General features: G+C 33.5%; 2 protein-coding genes across 7 annotated transcripts in view; one reads left to right on the forward strand and one right to left on the reverse strand.

The window, feature by feature from the left end:
* Positions 1–1,268, forward strand: part of LOC134715113 (deleted in malignant brain tumors 1 protein-like) — a 29,774-nt gene extending 28,506 nt beyond the window's left edge. For all 4 annotated transcript variants that reach the window (XM_063577040.1, XM_063577037.1, XM_063577036.1 and 1 more), the window contains exon 9: positions 216–1,268. In XM_063577040.1, coding sequence (XP_063433110.1) covers positions 216–484 — 269 coding nt within the window. In that variant the 3' untranslated portion in view covers positions 485–1,268. The remainder of the gene's footprint in view (positions 1–215) is intronic.
* Positions 1,269–5,570: 4,302 nt separating this feature from the next.
* LOC134715114 (uncharacterized) lies at positions 5,571–20,701 on the reverse strand. 3 transcript variants are annotated; one of them, XM_063577041.1, is made up of 5 exons: positions 20,418–20,701; positions 16,175–16,253; positions 11,898–12,518; positions 6,555–6,640; positions 5,571–5,816 (listed from the first exon to the last, which is right to left on the reverse strand). In XM_063577041.1, exons 3-5 carry the CDS (start codon positions 12,416–12,418, stop codon positions 5,593–5,595), a joined length of 831 nt encoding a protein of 276 aa, XP_063433111.1. In that variant the 5' UTR covers positions 12,419–12,518; positions 16,175–16,253; positions 20,418–20,701; the 3' UTR covers positions 5,571–5,592. The 3 variants fall into 3 exon arrangements, with proteins under 3 accessions (XP_063433111.1, XP_063433112.1, XP_063433113.1); XM_063577042.1 differs by having other exon boundaries at positions 20,414–20,701; XM_063577043.1 differs by lacking the exon at positions 20,418–20,701 and adding an exon at positions 20,191–20,256.
* Positions 20,702–23,998: the final 3,297 nt, after the last annotated feature.

The following is a 23,998-nucleotide window of genomic DNA, read 5'->3' on the forward strand; positions in this document are numbered from 1 at the left end:
ATATCTTACTTGTTATTTGTCAACTGAAATGCGTATACAAAGAGAGATAACTCAAACTCAAATTTTAGAATATTAGTTTCCAACACAAGTACGGCCTGCGTAATATTTTTTTTTATTGCTGTATTAGAGGTCTTTCTTTTTTTTTCCTTAACTATATTTTTATTTTGTTTATTACACTTACAATTGTCTAATTGCTTGTGTTTTGATTCTTTCAGATTTTATAATTACTGCTGAAATTTTGTTAGGTCTAGTGTTTGGATCTCTAGGACTTATATCATTCACTATAATAACAACAGTATGCATTGTGATGAAACTTAGAGTGCCTTTAGAAAAGACTATTTCAACAACTCCAATCAAATCTGTAAAATCAAAACCAACTATTCAGACAATCAGTAGATATAATAACAATACGCATACTAAGCCAGCAATATTGAATAACAAGACGGTAACAAATGGTGTTCCCAGGAGAATAGCAGCTTGGTAGCTTTACGACTCTCCTCTAAACCAGCAATATTGAATAACAAGGCGGTAACAAATGGTGTTCCCAGGAGAATAGCAGCTTGGTAGCTTTACGACTCTCCTCTAAACCAGCAATATTGAATAACAAGGCGGTAACAAATGGTGTTCCCAGGAGAATAGCAGCTTGGTAGCTTTACGACTCTCCTCTAAAAAATAATCAAAAGCATTTGGTTTAATATAAATGAATGCGTAATAAGATATAGTGTGATGTAAAGGCGTTAGAAAACACTCGACCGACTGTTACCTGTTACCTAATCTGTAATGTCTGCCTCTGTCAGGCGCACCACCATACGGTGTAAATTGGGTGTTGCTATATACAGGGGCTCAATCACACCTTAACTACATGCTTTATTAAGGGTTTCATCATGAAATTTATGTTAACTGGGTATATACAAATAATGACCATAAATGGGAAGTTATTACATTCCAGGTGATTAAAAAATTGGTCATATTTAAAATAACAATCAAAGATTCGACCGTACTCTATATTGCTTATATTGCTTTTTGAAGCTTGCAACAAGTTTTATAGCAAATTTTCAAACATTCTTAGACGACAGTAGTGTACTTCGTTAATGTTTTGTTAAATGATTTGAAAATTAATATTAAAATTTTGGTAATATTTTACACAATATACCGTTGATGTATTACTTGTATTTTTGTACTGTATTGAATTGTCATCTTTGTATTTTTATATGTGTTGTTATATCAATTCCTATTTATTTATTTATGTACATTGTAAATTTTTCAAGTTTGTTATTAAAGAATTTTTCATACTATAATATCTTGTCAGACTAGACATAGAAGCGATGCATTCGGATACATGTATATCGAAAACTGGTTTTCTTATAGTAAATAGTTATCAAAGGTACCAGGATTAAAATTTAGTACGCCAGATGCACGTTTCGTAGATACATACGACTCATCAGTAAACTTTGTTCGTTTTTTTTTTTTTTTGGTAATGGCGTTGTCAGTCTGTCTTCGGCTTATTATGTGTTTTGATATCCCTTTAGTATCTGCCACCTCTCTCTCTCTCTTTTTGGATGTGCTTTTTCTGGTTATTTTTATGCCCCACCTACGATAGTAGAGGGGCATTATGTTTTCTGGTCTGTTCGTCCGTTCGTCCGTTCGTCCATTCGTCCGTCTGTCCCGCTTCAGGTTAAAGTTTTTGGTCAAGGTAGTTTTTGATGAAGTTGCAGTTCAATCGACTTCACACTTGGTACACATGTTCCCTGTGCTATGATCTTTCTAATTTTAATGCCAAGTTAGAGATTTTACCCCAATTTCACGGTCCACTATCATAGAAATGATAGTGCGAGTGGAACATTCGTGTACTGAGGACACATTCTTGTTAGCTCTTGTTTTCCGATACACGAATGCATTACAGAACAAATATTAATGTTCACGCAGTTGGTATGCCTTTTACTCCCGTAATAGATATTAAATGATAATAAAATAAATTGCAAATCATAATTCTTGAAGACTACTTATCGGGGCCTTTTATAGCTGACTATATGCGGTATGGGCTTTGCTCATTGTTGAAGGCCGGACGGTGACCTATAATTGTTAATGTTTGTGTCATTTTGGTCTTTTGTGGATAGTTGACTTATTGGCAATCATACCACATCTCCTTTTTTATATCAATATAAAAAATCAGCAACAAATCCAGTACAAAAAATGATAGAGGCTCTAATAAGTCTGTGTCGCTAATCTTGGTTTATATGCATATTCAACAAAGGATACTCTCCAACATTAATTATAGACGAGAATAGAAATCATGACACAAACCTGTTTGTTGATCATTTAGACTGATTACTTTCTCTCTGGCTTTCTTAGTTTTTGCTTTTTAACAAAGAATATGAGTTAAAACAATCCTCATTTAAGGAGAATCACTCATATAAAGAGTGACAGTCGAATAACTATATCAATAACATGTGACTTGGTAGTAGTACTTAACTTGCTAACCATTTTGGTGATTTAAGAGTCTCTATCTATTACATTTATCTGATGTGAGGCAATATGCAAACAGGAATGGTAAAAATCGTTATAAATGGTTAATTACTCCAATAAAGAGCGCTATACTGATTTCCTCTATATTTGTCTCATTGTAGTTTTTGACTTGCTGATAATTTTTGCTCATTCAAGTTTTTCTCTTTTTATCTATCTTTTAAAATATAAGGCAAAAACGCAAAAAAATAGTAAAAATAGTAAACAAAGGGAAAACAATCTAATAAGGTGTCGACGAACGATTTCGAACATGCAGACTTATTTGTAGAACTTGTCTTGATGATAGTTTTTTGCAATTAACGTAACTCTCTTTCTCTTATAGTTGATATAAGATAATAAGCAAAAATGTAAAAAAGGTAAAATTTGTCATTGAAGGGCAATAGCACCTATAAGAAGTCGCCTGACAGCTTTACCGTATATAGACAATTGGAATGACCCTTGTTAGACTTTCTTTATTTATAACAGTTTTTATAGTAGCACACAAAATTTGCATTCTACCCCTATGTCCTACTTTTAGTCATAGCTTGGCCATCGTCGGACACGTTTTTAAATTATACACACCGGTAATGATTGTGGCTAAGTTTGGTTCATTTTGGCACTGTGGTTTCAGAGGAGACGGACGACAGACGACGACGACGCATGACAGCAAGAGATGACATTTTTTATGTTTACAAATCAGTTATTTTCATAAATCACGAAAAAAGGTTACCAAACTTTTCCTCTCAGGACAATCACTAATATGAAGAGTCTATTAACTCGTACGATTGCAAAATTCTACTCAGTTGTATACTTTGTCTTAGTGATAATTTTTGCTATTTTATTTTTTTTCTTCAAAAATCTCTATTTTTCTTTTATAAGTTTCCAAGATAACAGTTCAAAACATAAAACATTGGTTAAAACCTTTATCAAAAAACAATAAGGTAACCATTCCAAGAAAGGTCGTCAGATGATTTAAACCAATATGTTGACTTGTTTGTCAATCTGGTCTTGCTGATCATATTTGCTGTAAAAGTTTCTGTCTTAGAGTATAAATTAAAGCTTTTAAGACAACAGACACAATTCAAAATAATTAGTTAAATGTGTATTTTAAGGCAATACCTTCAATTGGACATCAGCCGACAGTTGGAATGGTAAGAACTGAAACTATAAAATTACAGAAAAAATACCGAAATCTAGGGGAAATTATTTACGAAAAGTCCCTTATCAAATGGAAAATCAATCAAAAGCCCAAACACGTCAAACGGAATGAATTTTAAAACTGTCACAAACTCATCATAGATATCAGGATTAAATTTTGTATTTATGCCAGACGTGCGTTTCGTCTACTTTAAGACTCATCAGTGACGTTCGAATCAAAAAAGTTAAAAAGGCCAAGTTAAGTACGAATTTGGAGAGCATTGAGGTCCAAATTCTTAAAAGTTTTGCCCAATACGTTTTTAACTTTGTACAGTTATTTTTGTTGAAGAAAATTGAAAATTAAATCTAGTTTTATAGGTAACTAATAAAACCTCTAATTTGTATGACATTCATAAATAATTCCATTATATTGATAACAATGTGTGAGCAAAACAGTAGGTATAAAAGGTTAAAATTGGGATACAGCAGTCGACATTGTGTTATACTCTTAATTGACATAATGTCAACACAGAAAACACAATGGAATTTAGACACTTTAGAAACAAAGCATAGAAGCAAAAATGAAAGATTAGAATACAAAAAAGACCACAACAGAATAACGCACTGGCTGGATGAATGAATATCGAGCCAAACGAAAAGAACATTACCAGCAATTGAATAAAGATTTAAAATTTACAAAGCCAAGAAAAAGGATACTATGACACGTAATAAAAATGATAAACAACGTCACGCAGTACCTAATATCTGTATTTGGAGACCATCATGTAAAACTTGTGAAGTTGATACGGAGTATCTATCAACATGGTCTTGTTTCATCCTATGTTTTTTTTTTAAGAAAAAGGACAAATCTTTCTTTGACAAAACACTGATTCAAGAACTTTCTGCTCAGACACTGGTGACGTTTTATAAAATATGAGAAGCAGCTGCAGGATCTTGAAATCGAATGAGTTTGGAGACCTATATCTCATATGCAAGTGAAGTTAGTATATTGCTGTTAAGAAGGAGGGAATACATTATATATGATTTTAAAATTTAATATCTCGTTTCTGATTTGGTCAAATTCGAGGTATCAGTTTATCAATTAGGCAGAGGAAGCCATGCCTATTGTTTCCTTAATTTCTAGTTTTGGAGGAGTCAGAGTAGTTTGGATTGCAAATGGAAAGAACATCTTGAATGCATGTGACATTAAATGATCTAGCTTCTTTGATCATTTTGTTTTAACAATTGTCGGAGGTGCTCATATGATAAAACAACAAATGGTTGACAATGATAGGCGCACAGTTCGTTCCTATAGAAATTCCGACTATTTGTTGAAATGGCCTACCTGAAAATGCTACAAATATGTTGTCAATAAGAAACTCCAGCAAACTGGTCACTTGTTCCTATGTGTAGCATAGTTCATGGTAAATATGTAGATCTCAACATTGTGAACAGTTTTCCTCCTGTCATATTTCCGCTATGTATATATCGGTATTCAAGTTAGTAGACACAACTTGCATTTTATCTTTATGTTCTAATTTTAGCCATGACGGCTCTGTTGGTTGGCGGGCAAAGTCATCGAAAATATTTTTTAAAATCTGGATAAATAATAATTTTATTTAAATTTGATTACATTTTGGTTGATAGTTTCAGAGGAGAAGATATTGATAAAATTAAACGACGACGGATGCCAAAGTAGAAGATAGCATATCGATACCTTTTCATAAGCATACCTCATATAAATGTTTTTTACATAAAGTTTAGTTAGTTAACGGTATCAAAACAATTTAAAATTTACCAACTAATTACGGATTATTGTCCTTGTAAATGCGTTGAACTGTAGCACAAGTTGGGTTTTTTTCATTGAAGACTTTACTTTAATGTTTTAGCAAGTTACAGTACGCTTGTTTTATCGTTTAGTTCAACAACTCTAAAAGTAAAACTCGAAATTTATTATACTAAAGTATTCAATTCATGTTTTGGTCTTTGATTATTCGTATGTATTTTTGACTCCTCATAGACTGGAAGTCCATCATTAGCTCTTGTTATTTCATCCTGCCAATGGTAAACGTTTTGAAATATACTCAGTCCACACAACACTACTCCAATAGATAAAATAACGGCAGCTGTGATTGCCGGAGTCGTTCTCATTTTCATAAGTACATAACACATCATTGCTGAAACAGATAGAACATTATTTAAACCAGAGTGGTCTCGCTTAGAAGCAATATAAACATGTAGCTATGATATAGTCAGTTCACACTATAAATAAATAGCATGTTGATAATTGGGTACTGATTTCAATTTGCCATGTCTTTTCGTGCATTTTGACCGTACGAATGTTTTTGTTTTGCATTATATCAGTGGTATCGGACATAACTGATAAAGGCCTGAAACACTTGTCAAACTATTTAGAATAATTCAGGACGTGTTAAACAGCATAATTTTTTATGACCATATTTTAACTGGTGAAATGTGTAATAATTACATTACTTGAATATATTGTTGTTGAGATTAGTTTCTGTGATGTTTTGGGAATAATTACTGAACACACCGTCGGCGTCTGGATTATCGTTTAATTTTTTGGCTTATATCTAACATTCATGAATTAATGGGTCAATAATGTATGTCTATTCGTTATATTATAAAACATATTCGATACTATTCAAATTTTTAGTTCTGTAAATACGCATTTCTTCAGTCTAAATGGCCGATCGGACTAGATCACTGGACACATTGCAGGTGGTGTTGTTCCCAACAGCACGAGTATGAATCCCGGCGAAGGAAGAATATAATTTTCTTCTGCACATTTGCAACCGGTACATTTGCAGATTTAACATTGTTGAGCTGATATTGAGGGTAGTTATGTGTCTTTATATATGTATATAATAGTTCAGTAACGATATTAAACTTACTAATCAGAAAAGCTGGGACGGATATAAAGAAACCTAAAATGGCAACAAAACGACTACTGGAACAATCTGTTAAATATTTAGCTGCCCTGAAAAGAGATGTAGATTTTAGTTTTGATCATTTTATGAGAGATATCGGACATTCGATCGATGATGCTCGGTAATACATTTCAAACGCAATATGATAAAATACGATACTAAAATTATGTTTACTGAAATTTTAAATACAATATTTCTTTTCTGAAATAACTATTTGTGCAATACTTTTAGTTAAATTTATTTACACCATTTTGTAAAGACATTTTTTAGGAACGTGTGTTGTTTGTAGATATCAGTTTTAAGTGTCGTACGTATGACTTCCCAGTCTTCTACTCTGCCACGTCCGGTCTGTAATTTTGTTACTTGTTTTTCAGCTTTTTCTCGATCTGATGAGTTAAGCCCTTTTCAACTGATTTTCATATACTGCTGCTCTCAATGAAGCTATTAAACCAAAAGTTACAAATGGTGAAGTTGAAATCATCCCTTCGTAAATTTTACGGACGTTATCAAGACTGGCCATTATGTAATATTCGTCGCACAGTTGATATCGGATATATTCCTAATGTCGTAACTACAGTCCCGTTCAATTTCACAAATGTAACCGAACAATCTATTTACCGGGTTTGTAATAACATGAGCAACACGACGGGTACCACACGTGGAGTAGGATCTGCTTACCCTTTCAGAGCACTTAGATCACCCCCAGTTTTAGTGGGGTTCTTGTTGCTTATTATTTAGCTTTCTATGTTGTGTCTTGTGTACTATTGTTTGTCCGTTTATCTTTTTCATAGCCATGTCGTCGTCAGTTTATTTTCGATCTATGAGTTTGAATGTCCCTCTGGTATCGTTTGTCCATCTTGTATAAGTGTACTGTGGTTTACACTGCTGTCTAATGTGAGGGGAAGAGTTTGACGCCTACTAAAGTACTAGAACATGTTTAATTCCGCCACATTCTGTATGTTCCTACCTCGAGTCGATAACATGTAATTCAGTGTTTGTCGTTGGTTGATGTATATCAATACATATTTGCATTTCGTTTATTAATTCTTTTTAACATGAATATATATATATAGTCCGGCGGCTACAAGCATATTTCAGACAAATTGTGCACATCCTGTTACAAGCATAAAATTTGGCAAAGACCTTCCTCAACTATTACTCTTTCATTTCAGATAGGGAGGCATTTGAAAAAAATGTCTCACTTCCGGTAAAATCCAAAATGGCGGACGTCATACTTAAATCAGCCCAATATCGAAGGCTAGCGTGTAAAAATGTGTTATTATCATGCTACTATCATAATAATTGGTACAGACCTTTGTTTTTTTACAACTTTTGGATAAATTAAATAGATAAGATGTCTTCAGAAACCCCACTTCCGGTTAAAATCCAACATGGCGGACATTGTACTTAAATAAGCTTATTTTTTAGGGAGGGTAATTGAAATGTGTTTTAACGTATTGCTACTATCATTACATTGTGAAGGATTCTTTCTTTGGTGCTTCTGATAAATACAATGTATAAGACATATGTCTTCAAAATTCTTACTTCTTTAAATATCCAAAAATGGCGGACATAGAAATATCATTTTTTTATTCAAAGTTTCAACTTTTTTCAAAATGTAAAGAAAATGATTTTTTTTTGTGCTGGTCATTAAACTTTTAGCTTAAAGTTATCCCCAAAACCACTTATTCTAGCATGTTGTAAATGCTTAGATATAAGGTTGACACTTCCGGTAAAAATATGACGTAAATTTCAAAGATGAGTCCTCAATCTATTTCTTCGATGTAGAGTTTTGGATAGATTGATTAAAACGAAATAAAATCACCATTATACTAAAAAATATTTAAAGTTACTACTATTTGGCCAAGAATACATTTTTATTCACAGTCACCATGACATGCACACATCGCAGTGCACGGGATACCCGATTTTCAACATTAAAATAACCGCGGTATCCTTTCTTACATCCACAATGTACAAGCTTATGACAAAATGATGAGGTCTCAAAAAGAGTTTTTAAAAAGCTATCCTCTTTGTCCTCACCTTGAGTGGGTAGCATAAGAGCCAATTCCAATCTCGTCTCACTAAACACCTACTTCAGTATACTGCATGATTTACATGCTGGAAAAGACATGACCAAGTTGAGAGACAGCATCAAAAAGCCTTCCCTTTTGCGCAAATAGTTATTTTCTTGCTTCGTTAACAATGTTATACCCATCTGTTTGTGCGATATTACAGTAAAACCCCGGTGATTTAGTCTGATTAAATCACTCATTGCCTAGTGCATTTGAAAGGCCATTGATAGATATTCATCCAAAGTCTTTTGCCCTCCCAAACACAATTCATAGTTCGTCTACCCCTATGTGACAGAATAGCGAAACAGTAATGACAGCATCATCATTAACGAATGTTCGAATCATGACTCGTTTAAGTTCGTGTTTGACTGCATCAGACACATGCACCATGATTTTAGTGTCTGTCTCTAAATGTGAACTTGGTGCTGAACTTGAAATACTTCACATGGTGGATAAAATAGAATATCCTGACCATTTGTTGCTATAACTACCATACGCATCCAAGACTTCATCCACTCGTATTTCAGTTTCAATGTATTTTATTAAGGTAAGGACATAATACCCAATCAGCATACTCGTTAGGCCGCAATTCACAATCGGATAGCTGGTTTCCAACATTTACAAAGACTGCGGTATTGTTTCTCACATCGTTAAATTCCAAAAACACATATTTTCTTGCCTTGTTAACCAAATCTGTTTCTATTTTTTTTCGATCTTACAATAAAACCACGTATCGTTATCAATGACATCAAATCCATATTGTGATGTTGGCTTGTCAATCATCATTCTAAATGCTATAGTCACATCTTCAAACTCCATTAATGTCACCAGCGCAGTTCCTTTTTCCAGCAAACGTGTTATCTTTTAATGCCTAGTGCATTTGAAAGGTCATTGATTGATATATATCTAATACTTTTTCCCTTCCAAATGCAAACCAAAGTTTGTCTGCCCCTATGTCACGGAATAGCGAAACAGCAATGACATCAGTATCTGTTTGAGTCATGACTCATTTAAGTCTGTGTTTCACCGCATCAGACACATCGATCTTGATTCTAGTGTCAGCCTCTTCGTGTAAACATGGTGCTAAACTTGAAACATCATCAAGTGTTGGATAACACTGAACATCCTGAGCATTTGTTGCTTCAACAACCTTGTACTCAAAATTGTATTGAGCAAGCTGCTGTGAATGAAAACTTAAAAGTTCTTTCTTACTGTCGTCATCTCTCAGAAAACTTTGCCAATTTTGAGGATGTTTTTTTATCCTGGATTCGTCAGTGTATTCCCTTTCCCCTAAATGTTGCTCTTGCTTCTTTTAGCAGCTTTCAAACTACCAGTATTGCCTATGTTCACATCCGACACTACATCCACTGCTGTTACAGTTAAAAGTGTTTCCGAACGAAGATGATGATTGGGTATTATGTCCTTACCTTAATAAAATACCTTGCAACTGTAACAAGAGTGGATGAAGTCTTTGGTGAGTATGGTAGTTGTAGCAACACATGCTCAGGATATTCTATCTTATCCACCACGTGATGTATTTTAAGTGTAGCACCATGTTCACATAACGAGACTGACACTTAAATCATGGTGCATGTGTCTGATGCAGTGAAACACGAACTTCAACGAGTCATGATTAACAGTCACTGATGATGCTGTCAATACTATTTCGCTATTCCGTGACATAGGGGCAGACAAACTATGGATTGTGTTTTGGGAGGCAAAAATCTTTGGATTAATATCTATCAATGGCCTTTCAAATGCATTAGGCAATGAGTGATCACACACACACTTATTTCTGACCCATACCTTTACCGGTTGTGATACGGTTCTCTCTTTGCTTTAAAAGGAAAAAAAAGACTGTGCGGGAGACATTGATGGTATTAGAAGATGTGACTTTAACATAAAGAATGATGATTGATCAGCCTAACTCACCGGGGTTTTACTGTAAGATCGCACAATTTTATCAGATGGAGCTAACATGATTAACGAAGCAAGAAAGTCAATTTTTGCACAAAATGTCAATTTTTGCACAAAATGAGGCTATTCCCACGACTTGGCCTCGTCTTTTCGAGCATGTAAAACGTGCAATATACTAATAAAGGTGTTTAGTGAGACGAGTTTGGGATTGACTCTTATGCTACCTAGTCTAGTCATTAATGGATCGCGAAGGGACAAAGAGGGTTCCTTTTAAAAAAAAAAAAATCTGAGACCTCATCATTTTTTCAGAAAGGATGCCGCGGTCATTTTTAATGTGGAAAACCGGGTATTCCGTGCACTGTGATGTGAGCATGTCATGGTGACTGTGAATAAACATGTATTCTTTGCCAAATAGTAGTAATTTTAAATATTTTTTAATACTATAGTGATTTCGTTTTGTTTTAATCAATCTATCCAAAACTCTACATCGAAGAAATAGATTGAGGACTCATCTTTGAAATTTAAGTCATATTTTTACCGGAAGTGTCAACTTTATATCTAAACATTTACAATATGCTAGAATAAGTGGTTTTGGGGATAACTTAAAGTCAAAAGTTTAATGACCAAGACAACATAAAATGATTTTCTTTACATTTTGAAAAAAGTTGAAATTTGAATAAAAAAAAGATATTTCTATGTCCCCCATTTTGGTTATTACCGGAAGTAAGGGTTTTTAAGACATATGTCTTGTACATTCTAGCCATCAGAAGCACCAAAGAAAGTTTCCTACACAATGTAATGATAGTAGCAATACGTTTAATCACATTTCAATTACCCTCCCTAAAAAATGAGCTTATTTAAGTATAATGTCCGCCATGTGGGATTTTAACCGGAAGTGGGGTTTCTGAAGAGATCTTATCTATTTAATTTATCCATAAGTAGTAAAAAACAAAAGTCTGTACTAAATATTATGATAGTAGCATGATAATAACACATTTTTACACGCTAGCCTTCGATATTGGGCTGATTTAAGTATGACGTCCGCCATTTTGGATTTTACCGGAAGTGAGACATTTTTTTCAAATGCCTCCCTATCTGAAATAAAACAGTAATAGTTGAGGAAGGTCTTTGCCAAATTTCATGCTTGTAACAGGATGTGCACAATTTTTCACAAAGCCGCCGGACTAATATGCCGTCTGGATTTTCCTGAGTTTTGAAGGCCATACAGTGACCTATAATTTTTGAGTGCTTTTTCATATGATACAAATATAAAACTAGAAATTACTTAAACCAATATAAACACAATTGTAATTACCTTTCCTTCCCATTTTGGACAGTGAGTATTTTAGATGCAAAGAAAAATTGCATACAACAAATCATCATAGAACACATATCAAGCGCGAACACAAACGTCGCAAAAGCTGACGTCACTTCCAGGAGATCAGCATATGATTTGGATGATGATAAAAGTGAAGTGTTTTTAGGATGACCGACATCATTTTCAGTAATATTGAGTATAACCTGTAGTGTTAAACCGCACAGCACCAAATTGGCAATGCAGAGAATTCCAAGACTGTTTATCATTTTATGAATATAGGAAAAACTTTGATTATTTTTGATGTCCTCGACTTCAATATTACTGAATCGATCTTTTGAGATATCGCCACTCCTTTTAGATGCAAAGCTAGGGGGTTCACTCATTTCATCCGTAGCAGTCAATAACAGACCGGGAAGACGATTACGGCTGTCATCTCCACTTTTCTCTTCATTCTTTTGTATCACGACCTCGAGGAGGTCTCGATTTCTACGACTGTCTGATCGAATGATTTCCTCCATTTGAACACTTTGTTTATGATTGGCCTAGCATTACATGCCGTTTATCGTCTTACATTTTATGTGTTGATATTTAAACTGTTTCACATCGACTATACCTCATCTGAAAATAAATTTACAACAATATTAGATTTCTGTTTTTTCTTACTACACCGATGTATTACTTACATATTCTAATCAATTTTGGGGCATCAGATTCCAAATGATCTCAGAAGTTTATCTCAATCACAAGCACGTTAACACTGAGGTTTTGAGTTTTGGCATTCACCGTAGGAAAGATCATTCGGCTGCGATCTTATTGGACTTGGATTGTAAGTTGTACTGTCAAAGTCTTGAGTGCTGTGAGAGATTTATAAGAAAATATATACCCTGACAGGTCCGGTCGGTGTTTTTGTTGTGTGTTATCTGCTTTGAATCGATCTGATGAGTGAAATCTCTGTTCTCGGTAATTGATTGGTCAAAAATTGGTTGATATGACGTCAAATATTTTTGGTTTCTTCTATATTTTTCTATTGTGATGTCACTAAATAAAGACGACCATGTCTGAAGCATATAAAGAACACATTTTCCTGAAAATCTTTGGAAAGGGAGGATAAAAATTATTCTAGAGCACCAATATAGCTTGTGTATTAGATATTCCTCCGCTTTCAACTAATTTAACTGTCTCGAGTGTACTTCTAGAAATATCCTAACACATGTGTTGTAGTGGTAGAATCTTTATATTGTTTTATTATTCATATTTATGATATACTGTCGGTTTCAATTATCAGGTGGATATGATTTGCATTGTTTAATATTACAATAGTTTGCTCAAAGTACACGAATAACGCAAAAAATCTAAAAGAAAACTTAAACCTTGGGCTGCTGACACAAAGGTTTTTTTTCTTTCTTTCGAAGGAAAGCATAAAATTATGACAGCCGTGGTGTAGTGGTTAGTGCATCGGACTACTAACACAAAGGTTCCTGGTTCGATTCCCGTTTGGGATGAAAATTTCAGGAACTCAATTGTCGGCTCTCCCTTAACACCATTTGCGAGTATGGTCTTGAGGAAACGATGATAGTCCGTCGGAAGGGGACTATAAATGGCTGACCCGTGTTAAGAGAGAGACATATCTCTTGCACGTTAAAGACACCCTTGTAGATTTCGAAAAAGAGTAGGCTAATGCCGCTACAAGGCAGCACTCGCACCCGCAAAGTGGAAAGGGATTAATATAAGTTGCAAAACTTGTTTCCCAATCCACTCTAAATAAATATGTTTAAACTAAAGCATATGACAAAATCAAATGACTCGTTTTTTAACCAATGGAAGGTTCTCATGTGTATATAATGTGAGGATCGTTTGTCTAGATTTCCTTAAAAATAGCAAGTTTTAAAAAACATATGTACCTTAATGATTTATTAGTACATTTGTGACAGGTGCTATTCATTAATTTGATGTGTTTGAGCTTTTGATTTTGCCTTTTAATTAGGGACTTTACTTTTTAAATTTTCCTCGAAGTTTAGTATTTTTGTAAATTAACTTTTTCTTATAACATACCCTTATATGCCTCCAGGAAGTCTTCATCCCAACATTTATAATATTAAGTAACGTAGATAAATTTTAATGGTGATATTCCATTAGCTCTCTTCTATATTGCTTATGATTATTATCTATCTAAATTGATTGCTTAGCTTTAGTGATGACATAATCCGTATTTAAAAGTACTATATAAATGCTTAATGTTTCAGGATTTTTCTACAGATAAAAAAATATATATTCTACCTTGTTATTATTTTCATTGTTTACCAATACTATGTTATCTGTATTTTAGTCCCCCTCCCCCTGATACTAATATTGATCATTTAAAGGCATATTTTGAAATTATTTTACTCTCGTCGACAATTTTTTATATTAACGTTTCGTCCACAGTGTCTACGGGATTATGAATGAGTTTAGTAGTAGAGACGGTCGATTAAACTAAATTATATGAAGGAATAAACTTGAACTAATGAAACAGTAATTAGCTGTCGAGATTCTTAAATTGAGAGAGAGAGAGAGAGAGAGAGAGAGAGAGAGAGAGAGAGAGATATTATAAAAAAACACAATTCTTTTGTTAGTTGCAATAACATCATGTGTAAAATAAAATATGTTGCTGAACTATCTCGTCATTGTGTCATTGTGCTATAGTAAATTGTTGTATTCTTGTCTTTCATTTTGCCAATATGCTTTTATTACATTGATTTTCAATATGTGACATGGAATGTCAAACAGATTTTTTAAATCCCAAACTACGTTGCAAGAAGTCTATGTGTCTGTTTGTGCTTTTTGTTAAATATGTGTTAAACATTGTTTTCATGTTGTCTGTAAGATCATAACACAATGCTGGCTCCTGTACCCCGAACTTTTTCATTTTTACCTATCATTTTTGTTTGTTTTGTTTACACATCGTTGTCAATATAATAGAAATTTATGAGACTGTCATACAAGTGAGAGGTTTAGCTAGCTATAAAACCAGGTTCAATCTACCATCATCTACATAAGAAAATGCTTGTACAAGTCAGGAATGTGACAGTTGTAATCCATTCGTTTGATGTGTTTGAGCTTTAGATGAGGGACTTACCGTTATGAATGTTCCTCAGAGTTCGGTAAATTTATTATTTAACTTTTTTTTATACTGAACAGTCCATCATGTAACAAATTTGGTTTTGGTATTTATGGTATATTTAAAGTCTTTTGTGTGAGACTTTTTAGTTATCAAAAGGAAATAAAAACTTCGCTATTGATTTGTTTTGTAGTATTATTCATATATACTTGTTTATGTATTTCCCTGTCAACAATAAAGTTTGATAAACATGTCGTTTGTCAATAAGACTTTGTTTGAAATAATTTGTCTTTTATTTTATCATCGTTGTCGTCTCCTATTGTCTTTTTCTATAAAAACTGTCTGACGACTTCTTTTATTAGTTATTGTCCCTGAAAGACTATTTTTACATATTGCATTGTGTTTAAGTTATTGCATATTAGTTTTACAATAATTATTTATAACAGATAAAGATACACTTTTAATAGTAAAATGACCAGTCAGTCATCAGTAAAAACACTACCGAAATCTTCAGATTTTCAGAAGACTCCTTCCTGGAGATTTTTACCTTTAACAAAGATTTATACCAATGTTATGGGTTAAGTGCCAGTGTTTATAATCAGATACATGTACTAGTAGATCGAGACTTAAATATAAAGCAAAATTATCTGCATGTCGAGATCTATGTTTGGGCAAAACTAAGAAATATATAGAGAGCTCGAGTTTGCCATAACAAGAAATTAATCAGCAATGCAAATTCAACAAAAAAATACAGATTTTTGTCATAGATTCTATTCTAGTTCTCTTTGTTGGAGAGTTCACCGTTAAATATCCACAACGGTAAAGATATAAATAACAAAGGCTCTTTCGAGCTTCCAGTCTAGTAAAGTTGTCTCATCCGCAATTTCACCACATCTCCTATTTAGACCTTATACATGTATATTACATGACACATTAAAACGACGTCTCACAAAAATACTAAATGTGTAGATATAATAATCGTTTGGTGTTTTTTAAAGGCAAACAATAATCAGCCAAGTTCTTTTTTTGCTCTAACTGTCCGTTGTCTTAATATTACCCAATGTGTTTACTCAAATCCGCAATAATGATAAAAATCTTGAATATAAAATAGATAACGAACTCGATGATCCCACGATAAAAGAATATATATACTTTCATTATACATACATGCACCTACTTTTTAATCCACTTATAAATTGAATGTTGATCTTAGGACGGTAGAAGATAAACATTAGTTTTTTGCACCCTTTTCTTTCCTGCAAAAGATAAGATATCATTAGTTTAATATATCAGATTCCGTTATTATATTGATTTTCAATATGTGACATGAAATGTCAAAGAGATTTTACATCCCAATCTACTTTTCGAGAAGAAATACGAAAGCTCATTAAATGAAATGAATTAGATGTATCAGGATGTATGAAACATGTGGGAGGTCAATAAAATAAAAGAAAGTGGGAATAGTTATCAAAGGTACCAGGATTATAATTTTGTACGCCAGACGCGCCTTTCGTCTTCATAAGACTCATGAGTGACGCTCATATAAAAATATTTATAAAGCCAAACAAGTTAAAAGTTGAAGAGCAATGAGGGTTTAAAATTTCCAAAAAGTTCTGATAAATACGGCTTAGGTAATCTATGCCTAGGATAAGAAATCCTTACTTTTTCGAAATATTCAAAGTTTTATAAACAGGAAATTTATAAAAAAAAAAATTACCACATTATTGATATTCATATCAACACCGAAAGTTAACTACTGGGCTGATGATACCCTCGGGGACGAAACGTCCATCAGCAGTGGCATCTACCCAGTTTTGTAAATAGTTATCAAAAATTTAGTACGCCATACCATTTGAGATTTGAATTGTGCTAAATATTTCTTGCAAAAAATACAAGGGCTGACTTAGGTAAAGAAACGGGAAAGGTTAACTCTATACTTCTCTCTTCCGACATCAAACACATCCTAATTTGTGTGTGTGTGTGGGGGGGGGGGGGGGGGGGAGAGACGTCCGATTGGTTTTTTAAAATGTACGCAGCCAACTTCGGTACAAATTGGGATGTTAAATCCGATACCCTAGTAGAACAAATGTCGTCGAATGTCCTGTATTGAGTGGCATGAGCTCTGCACGTCAAAGAACACTCGATGATGTTGGTTTTTTTTCAAGCATGGTAGTAATGTGTCAGTAAATTACTTTCAAGAGTGAAGGAAGATAGACAGTAATAGTTCTACAATGCGGTTGTGGACACTTCAATTTGAAATTTAAAACTCTTCAAATTTGTGATTATTTTTTTGTTATAATTAAGATATCCAAAATATGATCATGATTTCGAGGTTTACATGGAACTTGAAATTGTGTCCTTTGGACCAAGCGTTAATGTTAATATCAAAATGTCGTAAAATATTCATAGCCCTTGTAATTTAATGCATAATACTCTCGCATACAATTCTAAGATTCTTTTTAACCGGATTTTTGTGACAAAAATGTCGGTTATTGATTCGGGGATGTACGGCGGGCAGACGGACGGGCGGGCGGGCGGTCGGCAATCAAATGTTGTCCGTGCATTAACTTATGGACCGTTCAACCAAAGCTTTTAAAATGTTAATCTGTTGTTACTGACAACTAAATGAAGGTCAAGTTCAATAATGACGATTTTGACTTTTATCGTTCAGGAGTTATGGTTCTTGAAAGATTGAAAAATGGTTTTTCCAGTCGTGTCCGTGCATTTTCTCATGAACTATTCAACCAAAGCTTTTGAAATTTTATATGTTGTTACTGATGACAAAAAAGGTCAAGTTCAACAATGACGATTTTGACTTTTACCGTTCAGGAGTTATGGTTCTTGAACGATCGTAAAATGGCGTTTCCATTTACGTTGTTACATTTACTCATGAACCATTCAATCTAAGCTTTTCAAATTTTAATATGTTGATTCTGATGACAAAATGGAGGTCAAATTTGATACTGACGATTTTTACTTTCACCATTCATCAGTAATTGTTCTTGTGATATTGCCAGGACACAAATAAATGTTAATAAATCCGGTTTGCTGTCGTTGTGACAGCCTCTTGTTGAGAATTTCTATGAAACTTTTGTCTTACTTTGTATACAACCCAAATGTGACTGGGAATATAAATATGGTCACAATTTGGTTTTCTTTCGATCGGCATGCAATAAAACCATTTCTAAAGTTGGGTATTCGTTTGGATGTGAAGGATGTACAAGTACGCAGACACATCCGGTATGAACGGAGATGTTAAATTCGATGTCTCGAGTAAAGATAGTATCACGCTTTCTGCATGATAGGAACTATTGCAATAACTTTTTGGGCGGTCTGTATGAAGCCTGTTGCATGGTTTCTGTCCCTATTCAATATAATACTCTCATTTCCTGTGACAGTCCATAACTCCTAGACTGACTATATTACGAGACCTCATACCTATATTGTGCTTAGAGATGCGTTAAATTTTGTAGTTTGCTCTCTTCCTTCAGCAATAATGAAACATTTGCCACAAGTAGCCAACAATCAATCAATAATTTGTACACAAATAAGATTACTGACACTACATACTTTGACGTGTAATGGTATATGTAAGTTCTGTTTCAGGGGTTTCAATCGTTTTGGTTCTTTAATAGTTCTTATTTATAGGGTTCTTTTTAGAACTATCACTTTAGCTTTTGTACTTTGTTATTTTGAGATTTTGGCAGTGACACCACATACAGTCTTACTATACAAATCCTTGATACAGTTAAGCAATAGTAATGGTAGCATTTGATTTTTTTTTTTAATAATTGTAAATATTCAAAGCATGATTTTTTTCAAACCAGAATAATAATATTATAGTAAGGCCCATAGTCATGTCATGTTGTATCGTTATCAACAAAAATGAAGCATAATTTGTTTCAGATACATGTATAAATGAGAATTTTCCTTGATTCCTCATCTAAACTTTAATATTTAAATTGTAATAATTTCACATAGCGACAATTGAACCCATATATTATCAGACTTAAAAACATCCCAAGAGAACTACAATGATTGTGAAAGATATGTAAATAAAATTAAAATTGAGAAGAGAAATGGGGAATTTGTATACTTAGTAATCAATATTATAATGTCTTTCTTTTTGTGTGATATCATTTGATTTACTTATCTAGAAGACAACGTTTCGTCATTTCAAGTTCTTGATCCAAGCCCATTATTTGCCGTAGCCTCATCCTGAACTTGCTAAACATATTGGAGTATATTTGTTTTATAAAAAATCATCATAGAGTTGTACACTCATGCCACATTTTCTAATTTATAGCTGAGGGCGGTATACCTTCATCAGCTAGGCTCATGCTACTCATACAAGTGCAATATGTATTAAAGTAAATATACACATATGTATTATAGTAAATATAGTCCTAAGTCAGGAATCTGATGTACAGTAGTTGTCGTTTGTTTATGTAATTTATACGTGTTTCTCGTTTTTTTATATAGATTAGACCGTTGGTTTTCACGTTTGAATGGTTTCACACTAGTAATTTGGGGGCCCTTTATAGCGATAGCTTGTTGTTCTATGTGAGCCAAGGCTCCGTGTTGAAGGCCGTACATTGCCCTATAATGGTTTACTTTTTAAATTGTTATTTGGATGGAGAGTTGTCTCCGGCATTGGCATTCACACCACATCTTCCTATATCTACTTTGCATTTGTCTGTCAAGTTCGTTTAATGTAAATTAAATCATATAAAGTTGTTCTCCTTTACATGTATGCGTTCTATTAGTTATTGCTTGACCCTTATGGATGTAATTTTGTAATAAAGATAAAATTATGTAATATTCAAATCATTTACATTGACGAATAGAAGGAAACAAAATGACTTAAGCGTACAAGTATGTGAGGATTGTCAAATAAGATAAAAGTTTAAAACTTCAGAAAAATAGCACGAAAATATACTTTGCTATAAATTCAGAAAATAACCGGAAATCCATCGTCAATTTTGAGAAAACCTTATTGATTAAAGATATCTCAAATTGTGCATGCTTATTGTTAAACAGGAATCTTAGACATTTCAAATTCACCAAAAATAAATCTCACCAAAATTCTTTAGACAAATATTTTTAATGGATCTTGATTAAAAGATAACAACAATAACAGTGTAAAATAGATATAGAATTTAATACATAAATAATTTGTAAGTTGTCATTTACCTGTAAAATGCCTCAGTTGATAACACCGCCATGTACAGTTAAATCGATGGCGTTATAAGTGGTCGATAGTGCACGGTTTAATTGTCAATTTTTGTCATAAAAGCAAAATATTCTACCATAAAGGATAATACGATTAAATTTTCCGCCATTAAATGAATTTTAATAAATATGTCTTTTGTTTTTATCTAACTAAATACTATTTATAAAATAAGGAAAAACGTACTTACTGTGTATTAATTCCTGTTCAGACGGCACTGCTCACAGATATCGTTTGTTTCTGAACAGTTCATCCAAAATAATCGCATAAAATTTTCTTAATTGATTGAAATCTTAATTTAAAATTCAACATCAAAACACCTGTTAATTATATAACGGTATCACCACAAGAATGTCTGATATATAGTTGACACATACCTCGTGCACCTTAATACCTAGTTATTATTATATTGTATTTTTAGTCAACATAAATCGATTTCTAAATGTGAATAGTGTGCAACAATTATTATCTTGGTTTCAGGTTGATATTACCTTTAGCGTCTTAAATGATTCTTTTAATACTTGTTCAAGCGTAACGAATGTGCATACATATCAAAAGATGTCATCTGTGTCTGTACAAATTTTATTATCGCATCTCTATTGATAAATATTTCATTTAAAATTTGTTTATTACTTTGTATAATATTTTGCATTAGCTATTCATTCTATCGTATCATGTTATATAACATTCTGTAATTTCATGCGATGTTCTCAGTTAACGAGCAGGGTATTATAGAATTTTAATTTATAGTCTGAAAATGTACATTCTTTTTAATTCGTGCATATTTCGTGGGATGACAGAAAACGTTATAAGTCTTCCTGAAGCATAGAAAACATAAGAGGATTGAAAACAGGCGTGTTTGCAAGTCAGTTCACAAACGGAAGTCCTTGCAGCTGAAGTAGACATTTCTTAATACTTTAATCCCTCATGTTGATAGAGAATATACTATTTTAAACTAAAACTTGGTTTCGATATTAGTTCCCGCTATACCTTTCAAAAATCAGCTGTCTGTCAACTGATGACGTAGGGGGTTATCAAGGACTTTTCACACAAGTAAAAGTATCAATAGAATTAAGACACGCATGTGCTTGCATTGATCTTTTTACATGTTTTACAAATGAAGAAATTGTGTTTATGCATATTGTTACTGTTGTACACGTCAGTATCGTTCTACAAACAGTCAGTACTTGAGATGAAACTAGCTGATGATTCAATATAAACTTATAAGAAGATTTGGTATGAATGGCAATGCAACAATTAACCACCAAAGACCAAATGGTGTAAATTGTTAACATGTAGCAACTGCATGCCACGTAACGACCATCAAGAAGCGATTATACATAAATGTAATTGTAACATGATACGACATTTTACCTTTGAAGTTTTTATGTGATAATCTGCTTAACAGTTCGGTTTCTGAAGAAAAAAAACACGGTTTAATATAAAGACTGATATGGTATTCCATTAAAAAGAATAATGACGTACTTTTTTTTTGCAACTTCATGGGATAGGCGAAGCTTGGGCTATGGTATAATCTGAATTTTTTTATGTTAAACTATGATTTAAAATCCGCCTCTTTGTTATGCCTCCATGTGATTGACAGTTTAGTGAATGCATGAGGACAAGACTTTCGTTTGTTTTACAATTAGGATTTCTACTTTCTGGGAATTTCGTCACTGACTTCATACGTTTTAACGAAATTTTTAGACACACCTCTAATGACTCGGCCAGTGTTTCATAAAAAAAACACAGAGAAAGCATCTGGACCATGCTTTTCGTTTCAGGGGGGGGGGGGGGGGGCTGTTTATACCTTAGCCGGATAATTTTTGCCAATGCATTTAACAAATGCAATAAAATTTATTTGCAATAAAACAAATTGGGAGGGGGAAGGGAATAATTCATTCCGGAGCACCTGGGTCGAGATAATGCAATGCCCTTGGTGGCATCAATGAGCCTTAGGATTTAACAATCTATAATACTAAAATTACGAGGTCCAATTTGTCAGCCGTCATCACGTAAAAACGACGAATCAAAGAATTCAACATTATATATAACTAATATAGTACAAAGGTGTAGATTAAAAATTACACCACTCCAGGCCCTTTTGTTTTCCAATTAATTAATATTGCCAATAATTAAGAAGTTCCGGGTCGATGCCGATACCGATACCAATAGTATATTCACCTGTTACCTATTACCTTATCTGTACGTTCCGCATCTGACAGGCGCACCAACAAACGGTATATTCAGGATTAATATGCATATGTCATAATCACAGGGTTGACACTACTAAATTGTCAAATTGTTACAGGTCTATTGTAGTATTTTAATCAGTAAGACTTTCTAAGATAACAATAAGAATACTAAAAATGTGGACTAAAAAATAAGGCGTATAGGTACAGTTTTCAATTTGTTAGCGGGCATGACGTAAAACAGCGAATCAAAGAATTCAACTTTATTTATGATTAATATAGGACAATGGTGTTGATTAATTCCAGACCCTTTCGTTTTCCAAATAATTAATATTGCCAATAATTGATAAGTTCAAGTTCGACGGGTTCAAACAGAAAGATTTGAAAGCAGAAAAAACTGTGTATCTTATAATCGGCATGACTTTATCAGATGACAATACTAATACTGAAATAAGGCTTGCGCATAGTTATATACTTTAATTCAGTCACGGACCCGCGATATCACGGGTGTGTTCTAGTATCTATAAAATCTACGTCTTCAAATTTCACGGTTATTCTAATGGACATGTAACACATCAAGTGACAACAACAAGTGCCAAGGTTATAGGTTATTCGAATTCATATTCTAAGTACCAACGGTTGATCCAGTACATAGTTTCAAAAGTCTCGAATATGTTTCAGTGAATTTGTAAAATCAGTAATGCTTGCGTCACACTGTCCCGATTTTTATATACGATGGACACCCGAATGCGAAAATTGTACGTTCGCACGAAGTTGGTCCCGATCTCTTTAAAATACCAAAGAGTGACCGTATTAGCAAGTACGACGAATAACGAAGTCTATACGATGGTGCCGAAATTATATACGATAGCAAAAGATGGACATACGAAGGTTAACCAAAGACTGGTATTTAAGCTTCCTATCTCAGCCGAAGCCTACACGATGGATCACGCAGGCTACACGATGGATTACGAAGGCTACACGATGGATTACGATTATGACGCGATGGCCATACGAAGTCTAAAAGACGTCATGTATAGCTTACGATGCATTTAAATTATATGCAATATAATACAAGTATACAAACGATCTAAAATGCGTTCTACCTGTTTTGAACTTTTTTATGATACGAACAGAATTTCGAGAACATATCGTTTCTGTACAAGTCTGACATGCATGGCGGGAAATCGATCTTTTCGTCTAATTCTTATAAAACTTAGTTTAGTATCCCCTCACCTAACACATGCAAGTTGCGTGTAGATAAAATTGTTATGGACACTCTAGAACCAAAATGATCAAAACTTGGTATGGTGTTACTTGTTAAGAATATCTTAAGCGCTATTGACTTTAAAGTTCAAAGGTCAAGATCACAGTGGCAGTTGTAATACAAGGCAATATCACCCTTGTGGACACTCTAAAACCAATATGCTTCAAAAGATTTTAACCACATTTGGTAAAGTGTTCTTCCTTGTAATGATCTGACATTTTTTACGTTCAAGGCCAAAGGTCAAGGTCATGCAGATGGACATGTTTTTTTCTCATTGAAATAGCATAATACACAGGAAATTGGTTGCTCGTT

This window comes from Mytilus trossulus, chromosome 4, assembly GCF_036588685.1.
Source record: "Mytilus trossulus isolate FHL-02 chromosome 4, PNRI_Mtr1.1.1.hap1, whole genome shotgun sequence".
Taxonomy (NCBI): Eukaryota; Metazoa; Mollusca; class Bivalvia; order Mytilida; family Mytilidae; genus Mytilus; species Mytilus trossulus.

Coding starts and splice junctions, on each gene's coding strand:
- LOC134715114 (XM_063577041.1), bottom strand. CDS start 12,418: ATGGAGGAAATCATTCGATCAGACAGTCGTAGAAATCGAGACCTCCTC. Junction 6,641..11,897: donor GTCCAAAATGGGAAGGAAAG/GTAATTACAATT, acceptor ATCTCTTTTCAG/GGCAGCTAAATATTTAACAG. Junction 5,817..6,554: donor CGTCCCAGCTTTTCTGATTA/GTAAGTTTAATA, acceptor TATCTGTTTCAG/CAATGATGTGTTATGTACTT.